The following is an 18988-nucleotide window of genomic DNA, read 5'->3' on the forward strand; positions in this document are numbered from 1 at the left end:
GTGTGGATGGTGCAGGAGTGTTGTGGCAGAAGACTGGGGATGTGGGGGTGGAGGAGATTGGGGATGTGAGGGGCTCAGGGCAGGAGGTTCAGGTGTATGATAGGCTCAGGGTTGGGATATGTGGGGGGTGCAGGAGTGTTATGATGCTGCGGCCAGATGGGGGCTTGGCCCCAATTGGGGGCTTGTTGACCAGGCTTCATTTTTAAATAAATATTATGCCCAACACAAAATGTTTCAGCCTTGTCTTTATTCATGGGAGAGGCAGGGAACCTGTTTTGGATCAGGGGCCACTGACCCACACAAAAGTCAGTTGGGGCCACACAAGTGAGATGCAAAGAAACAACTCTACAACCTCCCCCCCCCCAAGTCTCACTGATATGGCCCCAACCAAGACACTACACTCCCCTAGCACTCCAGCGCCTTGGGGGAGGATGGGTACAGAGGACTGAGGTTCAAGACCTCAGGCTAGATTAACTCTGCTGGAATTGCAGGGTTAGTGGAATTTGTGGGCCCCTCTCCACTCTGAGGTGGGACCAAAAATGAGGGATCCAGTGTGCAGGACAGAGCTGCTAGTGAGTGGGATAGGGATGGGTGTGCGGAATCTGGGTGGAATATAGAGTACAGGAGCAAGCTGGTGGTGTCTGGCCAAGATGGAGAGGACAGGGGCAGGGTGCTAGTGGGTGTCTGGCCAGAGGGAAGGAGCAGGGGACAGGGGGCTGGATAATGTCTGGCCAGGGTGCTGGTGGGAGTCTGGCCTATGGGAATGGGCAGCTCGGCCCGTACCGGGGGATCTCTAGGGATGAGTATCTCGAAGCCACTCCGGATCCTGTACTGTCATCTTAACCCTTTCCCCCGAGCATGGGGAAGGAAGAGAAGACAAGAAAACACACGCTGTTATGGGCAGGGGAGGTGCAGGCGCTTTCTTGTCTTCCCTTCCTTCCCTGTGCTGTCTTTCTGCAGCGTGGGGGGGGGGGGGGGGGGGAAGTCCTACAGCTATGTGCCAGAGCTGGAGTCTCAGGAAGCGTGCCCACTATTGTGGGGAGGAGAGGAGCATGCTTCCCTCCCACGCTGCAGGAAGCTGGCGCTACCTCCATTTTCGCTCGGGACTGTAGTCCCAGCATGGGCTCCTTGTTGGGGGTGGGGGCAACAAAGTGGGGCAGGGAACACCTCGCGATTGACTGGCCATGCCCCCGCAATCAACCAGTCAATTGTGATTGATCCATTGGTGACTGTCATGGCTCCTTCCCCACTCTGGCATGATAAATGCAGAAGTGGGGGCCAGCAAGTGTACCCCAAAGCCTTATCTACCAGGCTTTGGTATAAAACTTCCCCCAAAATCTTAAAAACCTAGATCTTGGGAATAAAACTTCCACTGCCACCACCCAAATGTTGCTAAAGAAACCAGGGGAAAGATCATTTGGGAAATCTCACCCCTAAAATAAAAATCAAGGCACACTATTAACCAATGCCAGGTTAACAAAAAGAAAGGAAAGAACTTTTATTATTACACAATATTCCTGTTGCAGGTATAATGACTAGATAGGAAGGTAATAAAATATACTCATGGAGAAACTCCATGGGCCTAGAACAGTGGTCCCCAACGCGGTGCCCACGGGCGCCATGGCGCCCGCCGGGGCATTTGTATGCACCCGCCGACAACCCGGGCTGGCCCCGCCTCCCGGCGCGTGGCGCACTGGAGGCGCCGGCCCCAGGCACGCGACACTCAGCGGCGCCTAGTGCGCGGCGCTCGGGCGGCCCCAGCCCCGGGGCACATGCGGGCGCGCGGCGCCGGTGCCGGCCCCAGGCGCACAGCTCGGGCGGCAGCGCCAGCCCCGGGCCCACGGCACAAGGGGCTCGGGCGGCCCTGGCCCTGGCGTGCCCCAGGACACGCGGCCCCGCCCCCGGGCGCCCGGGGGCCCATAAAGGTTGGGGACCACTGGCCGAGAACTTAGTTGCTAAGAAAAGCCAAAACATCTTTAAGCAGGGCCAGATCTCAGATCCCATACCCAGTCCTTAAAACAATAAAACCTAACGAAACTACCTAAACTTTACCCTACTTACAGAAAATGAAGAATGGTGTCTTGAAGAGAGAGAGACATGCTTGTCCCTCTCTGTAGCTGCAGAGAACTCTCCCAGAGAGACAAAAAGGAGAAAGGAAAAAAACCCAAATTCCTTTGTCCCAGTTTGAAAAGTCCCACCTACATTCCTATTGGTCACTCCACCTGGCTAGGTGTAGTTAACCCCTTAATCCCCAGGCTGCTGGTTAACCCTCATAATCATGACAGTGACCACGGCCTTACCCTGGTCAGAGCAGTAACTCTGATAACACCAGGCTGAATCTTAAAATAAAAACCCATCAATGACAAACTGTTAATTGGGAAAACTAAACCAGTAACCTAACCAATAAGTCAGGCAAGCCAGTGTTAATATTGGCCATTTCGACTGTAAACTCCTTGGGGCAGGGACTGATTTCTCCTCCCCAGCTGGACCTGCAAGCCTACCTTTCCATGTAAACATTAGGGCCTAGTTTTCTCCTCACATCCATTATACGGCCCTGCTGAAATCAATGAAATGGCAAGGATGTTAATGCAGGCAGAATTAGACCCAAATCGGGTCTCTTCTCACTGGGCCAGTTATAAGCCTCAGCTACCATGATGTTCAGCTCTTCCAGCAAACACAGATTTAGAAATCAGATACCAGGAAATCTCTGTGCAGTTTTCCTCACTGTATCAATTGTGTCTGGCAGAAGGCACCAAACTAGACTGAACAAACACTAGCGGATTTATTTGAGGGGTTTGGGTCCCATTTGGGGGTTGGTTTCCTGGGCGCTGAGTGCTCAAACTGCATCCCCCCAAGAGCTGAAGTGGTTCAGTGTCTGCATTGGTTTGCAAGGGGGCAGTAACCCCAACTCTGTGCTTCGTCTCGGGGAAGCATAGGATCTGGCCCAGCAGGAAAGAGTGGTGAAGAGACCCAGAGAGTAAGAAGGTGGGTGTCAGTGGCGTGAGCAGCACACTGGGGAACAATCCCAAAGGGACTTCTATAACCACACTCCAGAGGAGAGACATCTGAGGAACATGGGTTAGATTAGCCAATCCCATCTCGTCCATCACAGATTTCTATAACACTCTGACTGACTGAAAGGTGTAACAGTTAACTCGAACTAAGGACTTAGTTCGAGTTAACGTTTGACTGCCGCGTGTAGCCACGGGCAGTTAGTTCGGACTAGGGGGATTTAAAAATGGCGCCCGGACTGGAAGATGCAAATAAAGCCTGGGATATTTAAATCCCGGGCTTCATTTGCAACTTCGAATGCCTACATTAGCCTCCCTAGTTCGAACTAGGGGGCTAGTGTAGACATACCCTTAGAGACTAACAAAACATGTAGATAGTATCATGAGCTTTCTTTCTCTGAGGAAGTGGGTTGTGCCCACGAAAGCTCATGATACCATTGCTAGTCTCTAGATGCTGAAAGACTATTCATTGTTTTTCAGGTATTTCCTTAGTTTACTTGACAGAAGACCCATCCCCCCACAGAAGGCTAACTGGACCTCTTGGCAGGTTTAGTGCTTTCCTACCTTGTGTTTTTGACGGTAGACACGTCCGAATTGAGGGAGCAGATTTTGTCTCTCAGGATCCAGAGGGTTGTGATAAAAAATGTACAATTCATCTGTGGAAACAACACAAGTTGAGTGGATCAGACCCCAGGTCCATCCAGTCCAGTATCTTACCTCTGTATCAGTACCAGATGCTCAGAGGAAGTGATAAAATCAGTCCCTTATAAGGTCTCCTTTTGGCCTTTGATAGATGCAGATTGGTTAAAACCCTGAAGAACGGGGTATTATGTCCCTTCCAGACCTTTTGTTAGTCCTGATAAAACAACTCTGGACATTATTCTGGCTCCCCACAGAAATGAAAAATAATGACTCACCAAAATAATCAGGCAGACCGGTCCAAGAAAACTCCACAGAAAGCCATTATCTGTTTTAAGCCAGCAACTAAAAGGTGAGATGACAAAAAGGTAACAGATTACTCCTGGCAATAAAAGAAAGTGAATTCTCCTCTTGGGGTTACCAGAGTTGCTAACTCGGAGAAATGGGAACAATAAAACCAAGGTCTTAATTCAGAAGAGCCCTGACACAGGTGCCTTTTGGAACTGGGGCCTGGGAGAGGGAAAATGAAATACTGGTTGCACCTCTGGAACTCTCTGGGCCAGCAACATCCATGGTGTGGAAGAACCACGGATGTTCCAGGATCAGAGAGTCCTGGTGCACTGCAGGGGATGAAGGGCCAGGAGTCCAGCGCACTGTGGAGAGTGGGACGGAGGCAGGAGCCTGTTGCATAACCCAGTTGGGGGAGCTGGGAGCCATTGGGAGGGGGAGCTGGGAGCCTCGCATGAAACCCAACTGAACTGTCTGGGGCAGGGGGCGGGAGTTGGGAAGCCCAGACGGTGGCTGAGCTGGGCTGCCAGTGGGGTTGGGAGCTGCGGGCGAGGGGAAGCGAGGAAGGGCAGGAAGTCCAGCGTGTGGCTGAGATAGTCTGTGGAGGAGGTGAGGGGGCATGGCTCAGCTGGACTAGGCGGGGAGCAGGAAGATTCGCGTGTGGCCAAGTTGGGCCACCCAGGAGAGTTTTGATGCCTGGTGGAGCAGCAGGGTAGGGGTGAGGCCAGCAGCATGGGGGGGCAGAAATGACCTCCCAGTGCGGCAAATTCCCTCACCCGGACCAGTCAGGTCCCGAGGGTGCCAGACCAGGGAGGTCCAACCTGCATGACATGTCCAGGGCTTCACTGACCCTTCAGTTCCCTCTCGGGAAGGGCAGTGCTTGGGTAGAGGAACAGAGTAGGAGTCAAGGGCCCAAGCTCTGTTTCTCACACACTGTTGGCCATGTCACTTCCCTTGCGAGTCTCAGTTTGAGTCAGGAGTGGGGATTTTTAGTCTGGGGATAACAATTGCGCTTTCTCAACAACCTTATGGCCTGGCCACTGGCAGCTAGACATGTAAAAGCAGAATACATTCGTATGTACACAAATACGTTTTGTCTTCCCTGCAAGTCTGGCATCTCTTTTCTTGGGCAGGGTGAACGCTGCCTGCTTCCCTTTATGTCAGTCTCATAAACCTAGCTTAGAGAAACTAGTTTTGTAAGAACATAAGAACGACCACACTGGACTGATGGTCGTACCATCTAGCCCAGTATCCTGTCTGGACAGTGGCCAATGCCAGATGCCTCAGAGGGAAGGAACAGAACAGGGAATCCTCAAGTGATCCATCCCCTGTCACCCATTTGTAGCTTCCAAGGAATAGAGGCTGGGTACATCATCCCTACCCATCTTGGCTAATAGCCATTGATGGACATTCCCTCCATGAATTTATAGGCAGGTTTTTTAGCCTTGTTAAACTCTGGCCCTTCACAAAGTCCTCTGCAAGGAGTTCCACAGGTTGACTGGGTGTTGTGTAAAACATCTGAAGAGGCAGGTATTGCAGAATACATTTGCTCTCTGAAATTCATCAGATAAGTTGAGAGATACCTGCTCTACCCCGGGGATGGATGCGGCACTTACCGCTGGGAATTTTTGTAACCTTCAGAATTTGCTGCAGCAGAAATAGCCACGATCAGAGCTGGGAATCCGTAGCCGAACGGGTACATGTATCTCTTCTTGAACCGGCTGGCACTGGTATAATTCACCACCTTCAGGTTCCTGACAGTGAGGAAGAGGTGCAGCCCCTCCAGGAACATCCAGGTGAAGGAGGCCAGGTAGACGTAGTGTAGCAAGCCAGCAATGACCGCACAGCCCTGGAGGTGACAGAGAACTCAGCAACTCTGGCATGTAGCTCATTATGGCAGTGAAAGCAACAGTTATTTGATGTTCGGGCCGTATGTTGTGCAGGCCTGTGATAGAATAATTGTGGCAATTCTGACCCCACCCAGCAGAGGGCAGGGGTGTTGCACACATGTTGGATATTGAATTACAATATTTGCTCTAGTAATAGGAATGTAGCCGTGTTAGTCTGGTGTAGGTGAAGCAAAATGCAGGACTATGTAGCACTTTAAAGACTAACATTCATGTTAAAATTCGACACTCTCCGGGAAGGAATGAACAAAGGCTCTAACTATCTTACCCATTACCAAGATAGCTTCCCCAATTATCACCTGTAATACAATTAGCTCACAGACATCTAACTCTCCCCACCTCTAATATAATTAATTCACAGACACTTACCTTCCTTCCTCCCACTCCCCCCCCGAATCCCCCTCCTGTTCTGAAATGTGATTTGTCCTTTTCATATGTGTTCATTTTTTATTTTTTTTTAATTGTATCCTTTGGTATATATGGTTGTGACAACTTTCTTCCACTACTTGATCTGAGGAAGTGGGTCTGGCCCACGAAAGCTCATCATCTAATAAACCATCTTGTTAGTCTTTAAAGTGCTACATAGTCCTGTATTTTGCTTCAATATTTGCTCTGGTCAACACTCTGGGCGAGGAGTGTTTGAAGTAAACCAGGGACGCACTCATTTCAGCATACACACTGTCCTCCCCCCGAAAGCCAGCGCCCATTGACGGCTGTGTGGATTCCACCTGTGGGCCAAGGGAACTTTTTCACAGTGGGAAACGAGCATCCGCCCGAAAGTGCAGCTTCAGCTGTTTGTGGTCGCGGCTCACAGAGCTGTTTTCTAGTCCAGGGTCCCTCTTACGGCCGGGGAGCCAAAGCCCAGAGATTCTGAAACTCTGGAGCCAGACTCTGATTTCACTGATGCTGGTGTAAACCTGGGGTATCTCCACGGAGGCCAGTGGTGTCAAGCTAGCATAAGCAAGATCTGAATCTGCACCATTTCATTTGTTTTGGACACAATACTACCAGGCATGTGCAGGGTCCCAGAGGTAACACCACCCCCCCGATTTAGGACTGGTACATCGCACGTGCCTTGGCTCTCAGTCTGAATGCCCTGCCCACACCAGCAGTTCTGTGTGCGCCTCCATCCCTCCAGCAAACTCCCTGCGCCATCCGCCCACGCTCCTCTCGTGCTCCCTGTGAGACCCCACCTGCCTGGCCTCAGGCCACACTCTGTGTTCCACTTCCGGCTCTCGCCTGAGTCTCACCCCTACCAGTTTTTATTTCCCCAGGACAGCTAGACCCCTGTGCTGCCCTAGGCCCCGCTCCTACTCCACCTCTGCCACAAAATGCTCCACCTCTTCCTGTCCCTCCCCTGCCCTTGTCCCTCAGAGGTGCTGAGTGTTTATTTTCCAGGGGTGCTCAACCCCTGTTCTACCTCAGGCTCTACCCCTACTCCACCTCTGCCTCGTCCTGTCCCTCCCCACAAGTGCCTCCTGCCTGCCACTGGACAGCTGATCTGGCAGGCCGGAGGTGCTAATCTGTGGAGCCTGCCGGTGGGTGTTGAGGACCCACTATGGTTTTTTCCCTGGGTGCTCCAGCCCCAGAGCATCGAGGGTGCCATTTTGGGACAGCGGGGGGAGGGGGTAGCCATGTGCACCAGAATGCTGCTTGTTTTTCTTCCTGTTCCCCTAATGATAGGGACTGAGGGGAAAGTACTTGGAATCCATGAATTACTCCTCTGCCCCTCCCTGCCCCACCCAGGAGTCCCGCCCGCTCTCCCAAAACAGCCACCTTGCAGAGAACCCACAGAGCTTGCACCGATTCCATCGTCCCTTATTTGCTGTCCTGCCCTCAACCCCCATTATCTCTTGGGAGGGTCTGTCTGGTCCTCCAGGCTCCCTCTTCCCCATCTCCCAAGGCAGGAGTTTCACGTGCACCACATTCCCCCTCGTTATTTCATTACAGACACATCCCAGGTCCCCAACCAAGTTCCAGGAGCCCTGGTGCTCAGCACTGTACAACCACACAGCCAGGGGGTGTTTACACTGTATCTGGGAACATGAGCCCCTCAGGCAGAAGTTCAGGCCAGGCGCTCAGGTACCATGAACTGTTGGCCCACTCCGTGAGGCACCCTCCCGCCCCCCAGCTGCAGTGTAGACGAACCTTTGAAGATTGTTCCTGCTCTGAAGAACTTACAATCTAAACAGGCAAGACAGAGAAAAGTGGGGGAGGGGTGCATTTGGGATGATTTCCCAACCTTATCCTTGACTGTGTCCATCCCGGTGAGGAAGAGCAGGTCGGCCACGAAGAGGCAGAGGCAGAGCTGCAGGTGGAGGGAGGTGCTGACGTTGCGGATGGAGCGGCACAGGAGGAAGGTGAGGATGGCGAGGAAGAGGCACAGCAGGGAGAAGGACAGGCCCACGTGGGTGATGATGCTCAAGGAGCCGTCTTCCTGCTAAAGGGAAAAGTAAAGCCAGAGAAAATCTTGCAAATCGCGCTGTAGGAACAGACTCTGAAATACCCGGATAGTTTCCCATGGCAATCGGAGCTCCAGCTCCATTGGTGGGGATCCCCTCCATGCCCTGCCCCTTCCACTAGAAAACACAGAGGCACAACAGCGCAGGTCTGGAGTTTGCAGCCCCAGGCAACTACGTGGTTTTCTGGATCTCATAATGACTGCGAACAGATTGGAGCAAATATTGCATTGCACAGGACACTAGCCAGTCTATAGGACGTCTAACAAGCTGGCCAAGTGCAGGGGATCATGACTAGCGGCTGGCTCCAGCCATTGGAACAATTCACAGCACGAGACATCGCTCCTTTCCTTTCCGTGCCGCAGGCCTGCAGTTTGGGTGTCCAATGGCTCAGGTGCACTCTCCCAAATCCCTGCGGGTTTTTCTCTGGGCGAATGCAACCCCAGCTTGCTACACGTGGGTTGGGAGCTTCGGCAGATGCTTGAAATACCTGGCTGACATTCCTGCCCATCAGGACAGCAAAGCTGGACATATGGTTACAGGCGCAGGTGGTGTGTGTGTTGTTTGCACTGAGCAGTTCGCAGCCCTCTGTGGACCAGGTGCCTTTGTCGCTAACGACATCCCAGAAAACACAGACCGTCTCTTTGTTATTCTTTGGCTGGGAACAGAAATTGCAGCAACAATGTCAGCACCACACACTAGTTTAGCTCATACTCAAGGAGAATCCAGAGTTTGACACAAAGTTTGAGACCTGTGTGGCCTTAATCTTTTATGTCCGGGGAAGAATGAATTTTGTTCTGTCACCTATAGGAAGATGTGTCACCTCAGTATTGGAGCACATAAAATGTTGTTTGCACACGGATATTCGGGTGGTGGTGGAGAAATCAAGAAATTTGAACTGAGAGGAGGCTCAGGCTGAAGGTGCAGGCTCTGGCATGGGGCTGGGGATGAGGGGTTTGAGTACAGGCTCCCCCAGGAGAGAGGGCTCTCCCCAGTCCTCCAGATCCACAGCAACTTTGGCCTTGGTGCAAGGTTCCTCTCTGCAGGCTGAGGCAGCTCCAGTGAGGCTGGGTTGGACTGGAGGAGGGGTGCCGCTCTACAATTTATGGCAGGTCCATGCTGCTGGGGATGGTGAGGGGAGAACTTGGAGGAGGGCCCGTCCCCTGGTGTCTGGGGACATTCTGCAGTGAGGCCAACTAGAAGAAGATGGCAGCGTTAACGGGCAAGAAAGAGGCAGGTGGCCGGGAAAAAACAGGCCTACTTCTGTTTCTAGCAGGGATGTGGCTGCCATTCGGGGGCAACTGGTGAGGGAGTATTTGGGAGGACACCCACCCCCAGCCTGGGGAAGGGCAGGGACAAATCTTGTCTACCCCAGGCTCCCTTCCCTCCCCTGATCTCACCCTTGCTCCATCAGCATCCCACCTCTTCCCCACACTTGCTCTGCAGATGCCCCTCCCCCCCCCCATTGAGGCAGACCAGGGGCAGTAAATAATACCAGAGATTGCCTATCTCCTAGAGCTGGAAGGGACTTTGAAAGGTCACTGAGTCCAGTCCCCTACCTTCACAGCAGGACCAAGTACCATCACTAGCAAATTTTTGCCCCAAAGCCCTAAATGGCTTCTGCAAGGATTGAACTCACAGCCCCGGGTTTAGCAGGCGAATGCTCAAACCACTGAGCTATCCCCCCAGTAGTACAGCTAGGGGCTGGAGTGGGCAGCAGTGGTCTGTCCCCCCTACACTTACTGGCAGCGACGGGGGGGGGGGGGTGAAGCAGAACAACATGGCCCCAGCTCACTCTGCTCCTCCCACCACTGAGTACGGGGCAGTCCCGCCCCTCCCCTGAGCAATGTGCTGGGAGAGCAGAGTGAGCTGGGGCTGCATTGCCCTGCTTCCCCCACTGCTGCCTGTGAGTGGGGGTGGAACAGGCCCCTGCTGTGAGCTCCAGGCCCACTCACTAATCCCGCTCCCCTCCCCCAGTTGCTGTCTAGACCCTTGCCCCTCCCACCACAGGGGTGTGTGACCCCTTGTGCCCCCCCATATCGCCTCTGCTGCCCGTCACCTGTTTATGCTCCAAGGTGAAGTGGAAAGGTCTGGAGAGGTTTCTGCTTTCCCCAATGGTCCCACTCACTACTTTGGAATTCAGGGTAACATCTCCCAGTCTCTCAGCACCTATCGGTCTTTGATCGCTGACACTGTCCTTTAGGACGGACTCCAGCTTGTCGTACACTATGAAGACGACGGCTCCAGTGCCTGCAGGAGCAAAGGAACAAGAGGTGATTTCTGAACAGCCTGGCTACATCTACACTGTCAGGAGTTTGCAGAAGAGGAAATGCAAATTAAGCACTGTTTAGCAAGTCTCATGCTCTCATTTGCATATTCTCTTCCCATCCTTTTTGTGAAAATGCAGTGTAGACACGGCCATTTTGTGCAAAAAAACCCAAAACCCTTTTGTGCAAGAGCCTGTAAACCTGATTTTTTGGGGAATAATGGTTCTTGCACAAAAGGGTTTTTTTGCACAAAATGGCCCCGTCTACACTGCATTTTTTTCCATAAAAACATCTTTGGCAAAAAGGATTGGAAGAGAATATGCCAATGAACGCATGAGAAATGCTAATGAGCATTTTTTGGAATTCCTTATCTGCAAAAACCTGACAGTGGAGACACAGCCCCTGTGCCCCAGGCCCTTTGCACCGCAAAGAGCTGGAAGACTTGTCTGATGGGCACAGCCAAGAGCAGAAGGATGCAGGTTCGGGGGGATGGAACGGCTTCCCTAAGGGTGCACAGAGCATCACTGGCAAAACTGGGACTAGACTCCCAGGCTGTCCTGCACTAGCCAACCAGCAGCACTTCCTCCTAGGAGCCTGGCCAACCAGGACTCAGCACTCCGGCTCTGCTTCCTTTAGTCCCAGAAAATCCATCCCCATCCTGGTCTGTGGGAACTCTCCGGCCCTGACGTGCCCTCGGCATGGGGGAAGCCACAAGGGCTGTGCTTAATTTGCGCCAGGGAAGCCTGCCAGCAGTTGCCCAGGGCCGGGCAATTCAGAATGTGGTGGTGGAGCGGTGGAGGCAGGACCCCTGGACTATTTAAATCGCCGCCATCATGCTGTGCAGTGCACTCCGGGCGGTTCTGAGGGCTGCTGGGACAGGAGGGAGTGCTGCTGCGCTCCAGGCAACACTGAGGGCTGGCTGCCTCCTGCCCCACTCCTTCCTCCGAAGGCCTTGCTCTTCCCAGGGGCTTGGAGCTGGGCCCTCTTCCATCTTGCCCAGGGGCAGGCAAGTCTGTCAGCCCCCTTGGTCCCAGCACCTCTGGGCCTGCTGCACCAGTTATAGAAATGAGCCCCAGGACTTATATTACACACTAAGCCCTGCACAAGAGGCTGGTGTAAAGCGGCCCAAAGCAGGCCCGTGTGCAGGAATTTCTGTGGGTGCGCGTGTGTTTTTTGCAAAATGTGGACCCCACCATCTATGGTCCCAGATGACTGGGGAAGCTGGGCTTGATTTCCCACCCCCATCTTCACTCCTCAGGGAGAGTGGGAAAAACAGCCCCAGCCTTCCCTTGGCTGGCTGAAGCATTTTCCAGGGGAGGGGAGGGCAGCAAGAGCCAGGACTATGAACAACTCCTGCCTTCTCCTGGCCAGCCAGAGTCAGTCCCATGGAGGACTATGGGAAGGCGCTTTCGTACCCTTCACACACACCCGGCATAGGGGCCTGCAAGGTCCCCTGGGGAGTCTGTTGGGGCTGCTTTAAGGTCCCTCTGTAGCCCTGGAAGATCTGGCCTCCCAGCTGGCTTCTAGTTGGTACCTGAGCTATCGGAGCCGACGACCGTGGTGCAGTCAATGGCCATCGATTCGTTTTTTGCATTCAGTGAGATACTCTCCCCTTGACTGCTGCAGTTATCCTTAATGGCCTTGGCTGCGATGGCTGGGACAGAAGGACAAGTTCTTCACCAAGATGCTTTGAAAACAACCCCCCTTTAGCGTGGAGCCAAATCTCCTCCAAGGAGACACGCCACGGACATCAGGAGAGCGACGCTGCAGTGAAGGCAGCAGAGGCAAGAACAGAAGCAGGAGCCTGGACTATTCTTACTTTTGTGCAGCACAATGAACCGCGGCTCACAGCCACTGCTCCAATCCTACTCCTCGCTGAGCTCAGAGCTTCCTTGTGCTGGGCACCAGAGGCACATGCAGCAAGAGACTGCACCTGCCCCTAGCAGCACAAAGGGTTCATGCCCCCATTTCACAGACAGGAAAACATAAGCTTCAAGCGAGCAGGAACGGCACAGCACCTGGATCCCTTATGCTTTAACCCAGCGCTCTAGAACCCTGCACCGCAGAGACTAGCTAGGGTGCTACTCAGAGCTGTGTAGGGGGTGAGGGTTCCTTTTTCTTACTCATGTTCTCAGTTTTGATGGGCTCTGACTGGTTCGTGGGACTTGCCAGAGCAGCTTCAAAGGCGACCGATTCCACGCTCTTCAGAATGACTTTGGCAGCCAAGGCCTTCTCCTTGGGTGGCAACTCGGTAATGCTACCAACAAATGAATTGAAAGAGGCAGTGGCTTCCTGGGATGCAAAAAGAAGACATCCTGTGTCAAACAGCAGCCTCCTGGCTAACAGAGAGATGGTCCCATGGATCCATAACAAGACAGGAGAAAGGTAAGAATGGCCAGACTGGGTTAGATGAAAACTCCATCTTGACCTGTATCCTGTGTTCTGAAGGGCCAATGCCAGGTGCCTCACAACAAGTGATCCATCCCCTGTAGCCCATTCCCAGCTTCTGACAGAGAGAGGCTGGGGCACCACTCCTGCCCATCCTGGCTACTAGCCATTGACAGACCCGTCCTCCACAAATCTATCTAGCTCTTTTTCGAACTCTGTTATAGTCTCAGTCTTCACAACATCCTCTGGCAAGAAGTTCCACAGATTGACACTCCGCTGTGTGAAGAAAAACTTCCATTTGTTTGTTTTAAATTTATTATTTATTCATTTCATTTGGTGACCCCTAGTTCTTGGGAACCTCCCTACTCACAGAACATCCCAGGGCAGGTACAACTGCGTACATGGATGGGTGATGGTAGGCAGGTCCCAGGGCCCTCCAAGCACTTATTATCTGGCTCTGCACTCCACATAGCTCCCACGCTGCCCACCCAGGTACCAGACACTGCCTCGTTCCCTTCACCCCAAGACATTCACCACCCACACTTGGCTGGCAGCTGAAATCCCACTCGCTGTTGGCTTCAGTCAACTCCTCTATAGCAAAGGCAGCTAAGCCTTGTTTTTGGTGACATGTTCATCTTCACAAGGAAGAGTCTGGAGACTGGTCCAAGCAGATGGGCATAAAGGGGGGTTCCTTTCCTCCGTGGGGGGAAGGCAGGGAATGGCAAATGCAGGCACAGAGCCTCTGACCTGAAGTGATACTGGGTTGCTTCCATTTCCAAATGCAGAAGACTGTGTCTTTAAGATACCTTCTATTAAGGTGCAAAATGGGTTGCTTTTCTGGTTTCCCTGCAGGTGAATCATGGAAAAAGGAGTGAGTTCCATAACATATTTACCGACCTGCTGTACTGGGGGGGAGGGAAGAAGAATGACAGGTGGCCACGTCCAGGAACCTGTTCTGTCCCTCTCCATGTACTGTATCCTTCTCCCCAGCCTCTCTAGGTAGCTCTGGCTATTTCTCCATTCAGTGAGGGCTGCCACCTTTCTGACCAAACAAAACCAAACACCCAGCCCCCTCCTTGTCCAAGGCACTGTCCTGCTCCCCCCCCCCCAATCGCTCACTCTCTCCCTGCCCTCACTCATAATCACCAGGCCGGGGCAGGTCCCTTTTCAACCTAGTGTTCAGGTGACTGGCAACCATCCACCCATCTCTTAGGATACTGAGATTCAGACCAACCTGCAAAGGCCGATACTATAAGGATGTGGGGGTATCCTGGTTACTTAGCTAGTTATAGAAGTATAAAAACAAAGAATCAAAGTCGCAATCTGCCTTTGTGTGGGGCTTCTCTCACTGTGAGAGTCTCTGGCCTTGTTCTTAAGTGAAGGCTTTCGGCTAAGCAACAGGCACAGCCATAAACTGGGAAACCTACAGTCACCTCCTCACTCATCCCCACCAGTCACACTGAAACAAAGCAGCTTGGGGCTGTAAGAAAGGAGATCCAACCCATCGCCTCCAGATAGAGGGAAGAGCCTGAAAGGCTCAAAGAAAACACAGGCTAGTAGCTTTGTCTGGCAAGGAGCCACTTATCAGTACTTAGGGCTGTGAAATCCTCAGTTCTTTACTGTTTTGTCATTATGCTCCCCGTTTCTCATTTATTTATGAGGCGTGTCTGGTTCTTTGATGGTTTCTGTCTATTATACAATTAATTTTGCTGGGTATAAACCACTTAAGGCAGTGGATAAATTAGTTAGATAATCATGTTCCAATATGTTAGGGCTGGTTAGTTAAATTTCAATAAAATGATTGGTTAAGGTATAGCTGAAAATATGACTATGAAAGTCAGGAGGAAACAGGAAGTAAGTTGGAAGACAAAGGAAGAAAGGAAAAAGGAAAGTGGATTTGTGCTTGCTGGGAGCTACCCCTAATAAACACTGAATTGTTTGCATCTCCGGCGTTCGGGTGTTGCTGTTCTCTGTGAATGTGAGAGGGACAAGGGAAGTGGGAGGGTGAAGGGATGAACCCAGGCCTGCCAATGGGGGAGAAGGACAAAGGGGGCAACTGCCCTGGGGCCAGGAGATACAGAAGGGCCTGGAGCTCCTAGCTGCAGCTACAGCAGCAGAGACAGCAGCTGGAGCCCTAGGCCCTTTAAATCTCTGCCAGAGCACCATGTGGAATGCTCTGGGCAGCTCTGAGGGCTGGCTGGGGGGAGAGAGGACATGGTACAGTCCCAGCAGTGCTGAGGCCTGGCTGGGGGGAGAGAGGACATGGTAGAGTCCCAGCGGTGCTAAGGGCTGGCTGGGGGGAGAGGACATGGTGCAGTCCCAGCGGTGCTGAGGCCTGGCTGGGGGGAGAGAGGACATGGTGCAGTCCCAGCGGTGCTGAGGGCTGGCTGGGGGGAGAGAGGACATGGTGCAGTCCCAGCGGTGCTGAGGGCTGTCTGTCTCAGCCTCACCCCTTCCACCTGAAGCCCTGCCTCTTCTAGGAGCATGAAGACCAGCCCCTCCCTAGCCCTGCAATTCTCTCTGCCTCCCTGGATAAGCCCTTTAACACCAACTTCTCCATCTCCACCCACTCGTTTTTCTCCACCCTTCTCTGGGTACCGGATCTAGTCCATCCTCTCCATCTCTGTCCATCCACACTGCCCAACCCAGTCACAGCAGATACACTGCCTTAGTGCATTGCACTAACTCCATGCATGCCCATGCTGCCCATCCATTCCCTCCCTTTTTCCCTCCTACCGCAGTCTGGAATCACTCGACACATACGTTCTGGCTGGTGTCACACCGGCTTTCTAAATTAACTCCTGTCAGACTCTTGAACTGGTCACGGATGGTTCTTTCTAGGAAAGGAAGCAGGAAGCCAGGGTTGGGGGTCTCTCTTACAACAGACCAATCTTTACAATAGATTCAAAGTATCATGGCACTTTTGGGCACAGAAGTGAAACCCGGCAAAGCCCCACCAACGGCAGAGCTGATGCTAATGGTTAAAGAACTTGGTTTATGGGGTCCAAGAAGGTGGCACCACTCCAGAGGCAACTCTCCCCATCTAGTATAGATTTGAAAGAGTTTATCTGTCTGTGCATCTGTCTGTGTGTCCATTTGTTCAGAAACTCCCTCTAACTGGTAAGAGCTAGGACCACCAAATTCGTTATGCAGCTTCCTCTTATCATAACTTAACACAGGGTTTGGTTGTCTTGGGACAATGGGATATGCCTGGAATGCGATTGATTCACGTAAAGTGGAAAGAGGGGGTTATTCACCTTAACAGTAACAGACTTTCTTCGAGATGAGTGTCCCCATGGTTGTGTCACATTAGGTCAGTGTGCCAATGCTATTGATCAGAGTTTTTAAAGCAGTGTCCCTGGTGTCTGTAGTTGTGTGCTCCTAGGTGGCAGGCATTGCACATGCATGAGCTCTGTCCACCCACCTCAGTTCCTTCTCTACTGCCTTCAGCTCAGCAGTGCTCCCTATCTCATTTTACATTTTAGATAAGTAATCCTCCTTTAGAGCCAAGTTCCCCCTCTCTCCCACCAGTTAGTCAGCTGTTGCTATTTTGGTGTAGATGGTTAAAAAAAATTTTAGACTAGAATATGTTTCTTCTCCTAGTTTATTCCCTTCCTGTAGTTAGACAGCTTCAAGGGGTAACTGAGTTAATCTGTTAGGGTATGTCTACACTTGCAGCCTAATTTGAAATAGGGCTGCAAATGTAGGCATTTGAAATTGCAAATCAAGCCCGGGATTTAAATACCCCACACTTGATTTGCATCTTTCCGGCCGGGCACCATTTTTGAAATTGACAAGCCCGGAATAACTGCCTGCGTGTACACGCAGCAATGAAAAGGGCATTCGAAATAAAGCCCTATTTCGAAATACCTGTTATTCCTCCTGCAATGAGGTTATTCCTCCTGCAATGAGGTTAACCCGGGCAGTTATTCCGGGCTCGTCAATTTAAAAAATGGCGCCCGGCCGGGAAGATGCAAATCAAGTGCAGGATATTTAAATCCCAGGCTTGATTTTCTATTTCGAATGCCTACATTTGCAGCCCTATTTCGAATTAGGCTGCAAGTGTAGACATACCCTTACAGAAAAAAACAACACATGGTCTGGTCGCACTTACTCCTTCAGGTAACTCTGGTCATCTGAAGAAGTGGGCCGGGCCCAAGAAAGCTCATGATACCATCTCCATGTTTTGTTAGTCTATAAAGTGCTACCAGACCATTTGTTGTTTTTTTCTGTATCACAGAATCATAGAATCATAGAATACTAGGACTGGAAGGGACCTCAAGAGATCATTGAGTCCAGTCCCCTGCCCTCATGGCAGGACCAAATACTGTCTAGACCATCCCTGACAGACATTTATCTAACCTACTCTTAAATATCTCCAGAGATGGAGATTCCACAACCTCCCTGAGCAATTTATTCCAGTGTTTGACCACCCTGACAGTTAGGAACTTTTTCCTAATGTCCAACTAAACTTCCCTTGCTTCAGTTTAAGCCCATTGCTTCTTGTTCTATCCTCAGAGGCCAAGATGAACAAGTTTTCTCCCTCCTCCTTATGACACCCTTTAATCATTCTTGTTGCTCTTCTCTGGACCCTCTCCAATTTCTCCATATCTTTCTTGAAATGCGGTGCCCAGAACTGGACACAATACTCCAATGGAGGCCTAACCAGCACAGAGTAGAGCAGAAGAATGACTTCTTCTGTCTTGCTCACAACACACCTGTTAATGCATCCCAGACTCATGTTTGCTTTCTCGGCAACAGCATCACCCTGTTGACTCATATTTAGTTTGTGGTCCACCATAACCCTTAGAGCCCTTTCTGCCATACTCCTTCCTAGACAGTTGCTTCCCATTCTGTAGGTGTGAAACTGATTGTTCCTTCCTAAGTGGAGCACTTTGCATTTGTCTCTATTAAACTTCATCCTGTTTACCTCAGACCATTTCTCCAATTTGTCCAGATCATTTTGAATTATGGCCTTATACACTAAAGCAGTTGCAACTGGTGGCCAATGCCAGATGTAGCAGAGGGAGAGAACACACCAGGTAATCTTCATGTGATCCCTCTCCTGTCACCCATATCCAGACATTAGGACACCATTCCTACCCATCCTGGCTAATAGCCATTGAGGGACCTAACCTCCATTTATCTAGCTCTTTTTTGAATTCTCTTAAAGTCCTAGTCTTAACAACATCACCTGGCAAGGAGTTCCACAGGTTGGCTGTGCGCTGAGTGGAAAAAAAACCTTCCTTTTGTTTGTTCTAAACCTGTTGCTTATTCATTTCATCTGGTGACCCCTAGTTCTTATTTTGTGGGAATAAGTAAATAACTTTTCCCTATTCACTTTTTCCATACCCGTGATGATTTTATAGATCTCTATCATATTCCCCCTTAGTCTCCTCTTTTCTTTTCCAAGTCTTTTTAATCTCTCTTCTTATGGGACCCGTTTCAAACCCCTAATAATTTTGTTCCCCTTTCTGAACCTTTTCCAATGCCAATATATCTTTCTTCAGATGAGGCGGCCACATCTGTATGCACTATTCAGGATGTGGACGTTCCATGGTTTTCTAGAGAGGCAATAAGAAAATCTCGCTCTTATTCTCTCTCTCTTTTTTAATGATTCCTAACATTCCATTTGCTGTTTTGGCGGTCGCTGCACACTGAGTGGGTGTTTTCAGAGGACGATCCACAACAACGCCAAGATCTCTCTCTTGAGTAGCTGTAGCTAAATTAGTCCTGATCCCATTGTATGTATCGTTGGGATTATTTTTTCCAATGTGCTTTACTTTACATTTATCAACACTGAATTTCATTTGCCATTTTGTTGCCCAGTCACTTAGTTTCTCAGTCTTTTTTTTTTTAAAACACTCTTCCAGTAAATATAGGAACATGCCTCCATGCTATGGCAATCCCTGGGTACCTCTACTGACCTAATGTGGAGCACCCTTGGGGACATCTCTCGAAAAAGAAATGAAGGCTCTGGTGCCACAGACTGTTATATGGGGACCGAGGACCCCAGTCTAGAGATGGGA

The 18988-nt window shown here is 51.1% G+C and overlaps 1 protein-coding gene across 1 annotated transcript in view; it reads right to left on the bottom strand.

The window, feature by feature from the left end:
* The window catches only part of LOC112547214 (adhesion G protein-coupled receptor E3-like), a 57787-nt gene that overhangs the window by 13394 nt on the left and 25405 nt on the right, over positions 1–18988 (bottom strand). The window contains exons 10-19 of the mRNA XM_075902281.1: positions 15723–15796; positions 13707–13805; positions 12695–12863; positions 12106–12225; positions 10364–10554; positions 8795–8962; positions 8088–8285; positions 5555–5787; positions 3929–3995; positions 3576–3667 (exon numbers count right to left, since the gene is read on the bottom strand). Of these exons, the coding sequence (XP_075758396.1) occupies positions 3576–3667; positions 3929–3995; positions 5555–5787; positions 8088–8285; positions 8795–8962; positions 10364–10554; positions 12106–12225; positions 12695–12863; positions 13707–13805; positions 15723–15796 (1411 nt within the window). The remainder of the gene's footprint in view (positions 1–3575; positions 3668–3928; positions 3996–5554; positions 5788–8087; positions 8286–8794; positions 8963–10363; positions 10555–12105; positions 12226–12694; positions 12864–13706; positions 13806–15722; positions 15797–18988) is intronic.

This window comes from Pelodiscus sinensis, chromosome 19, assembly GCF_049634645.1.
Source record: "Pelodiscus sinensis isolate JC-2024 chromosome 19, ASM4963464v1, whole genome shotgun sequence".
In the NCBI taxonomy this organism is placed as follows: Eukaryota; Metazoa; Chordata; order Testudines; family Trionychidae; genus Pelodiscus; species Pelodiscus sinensis.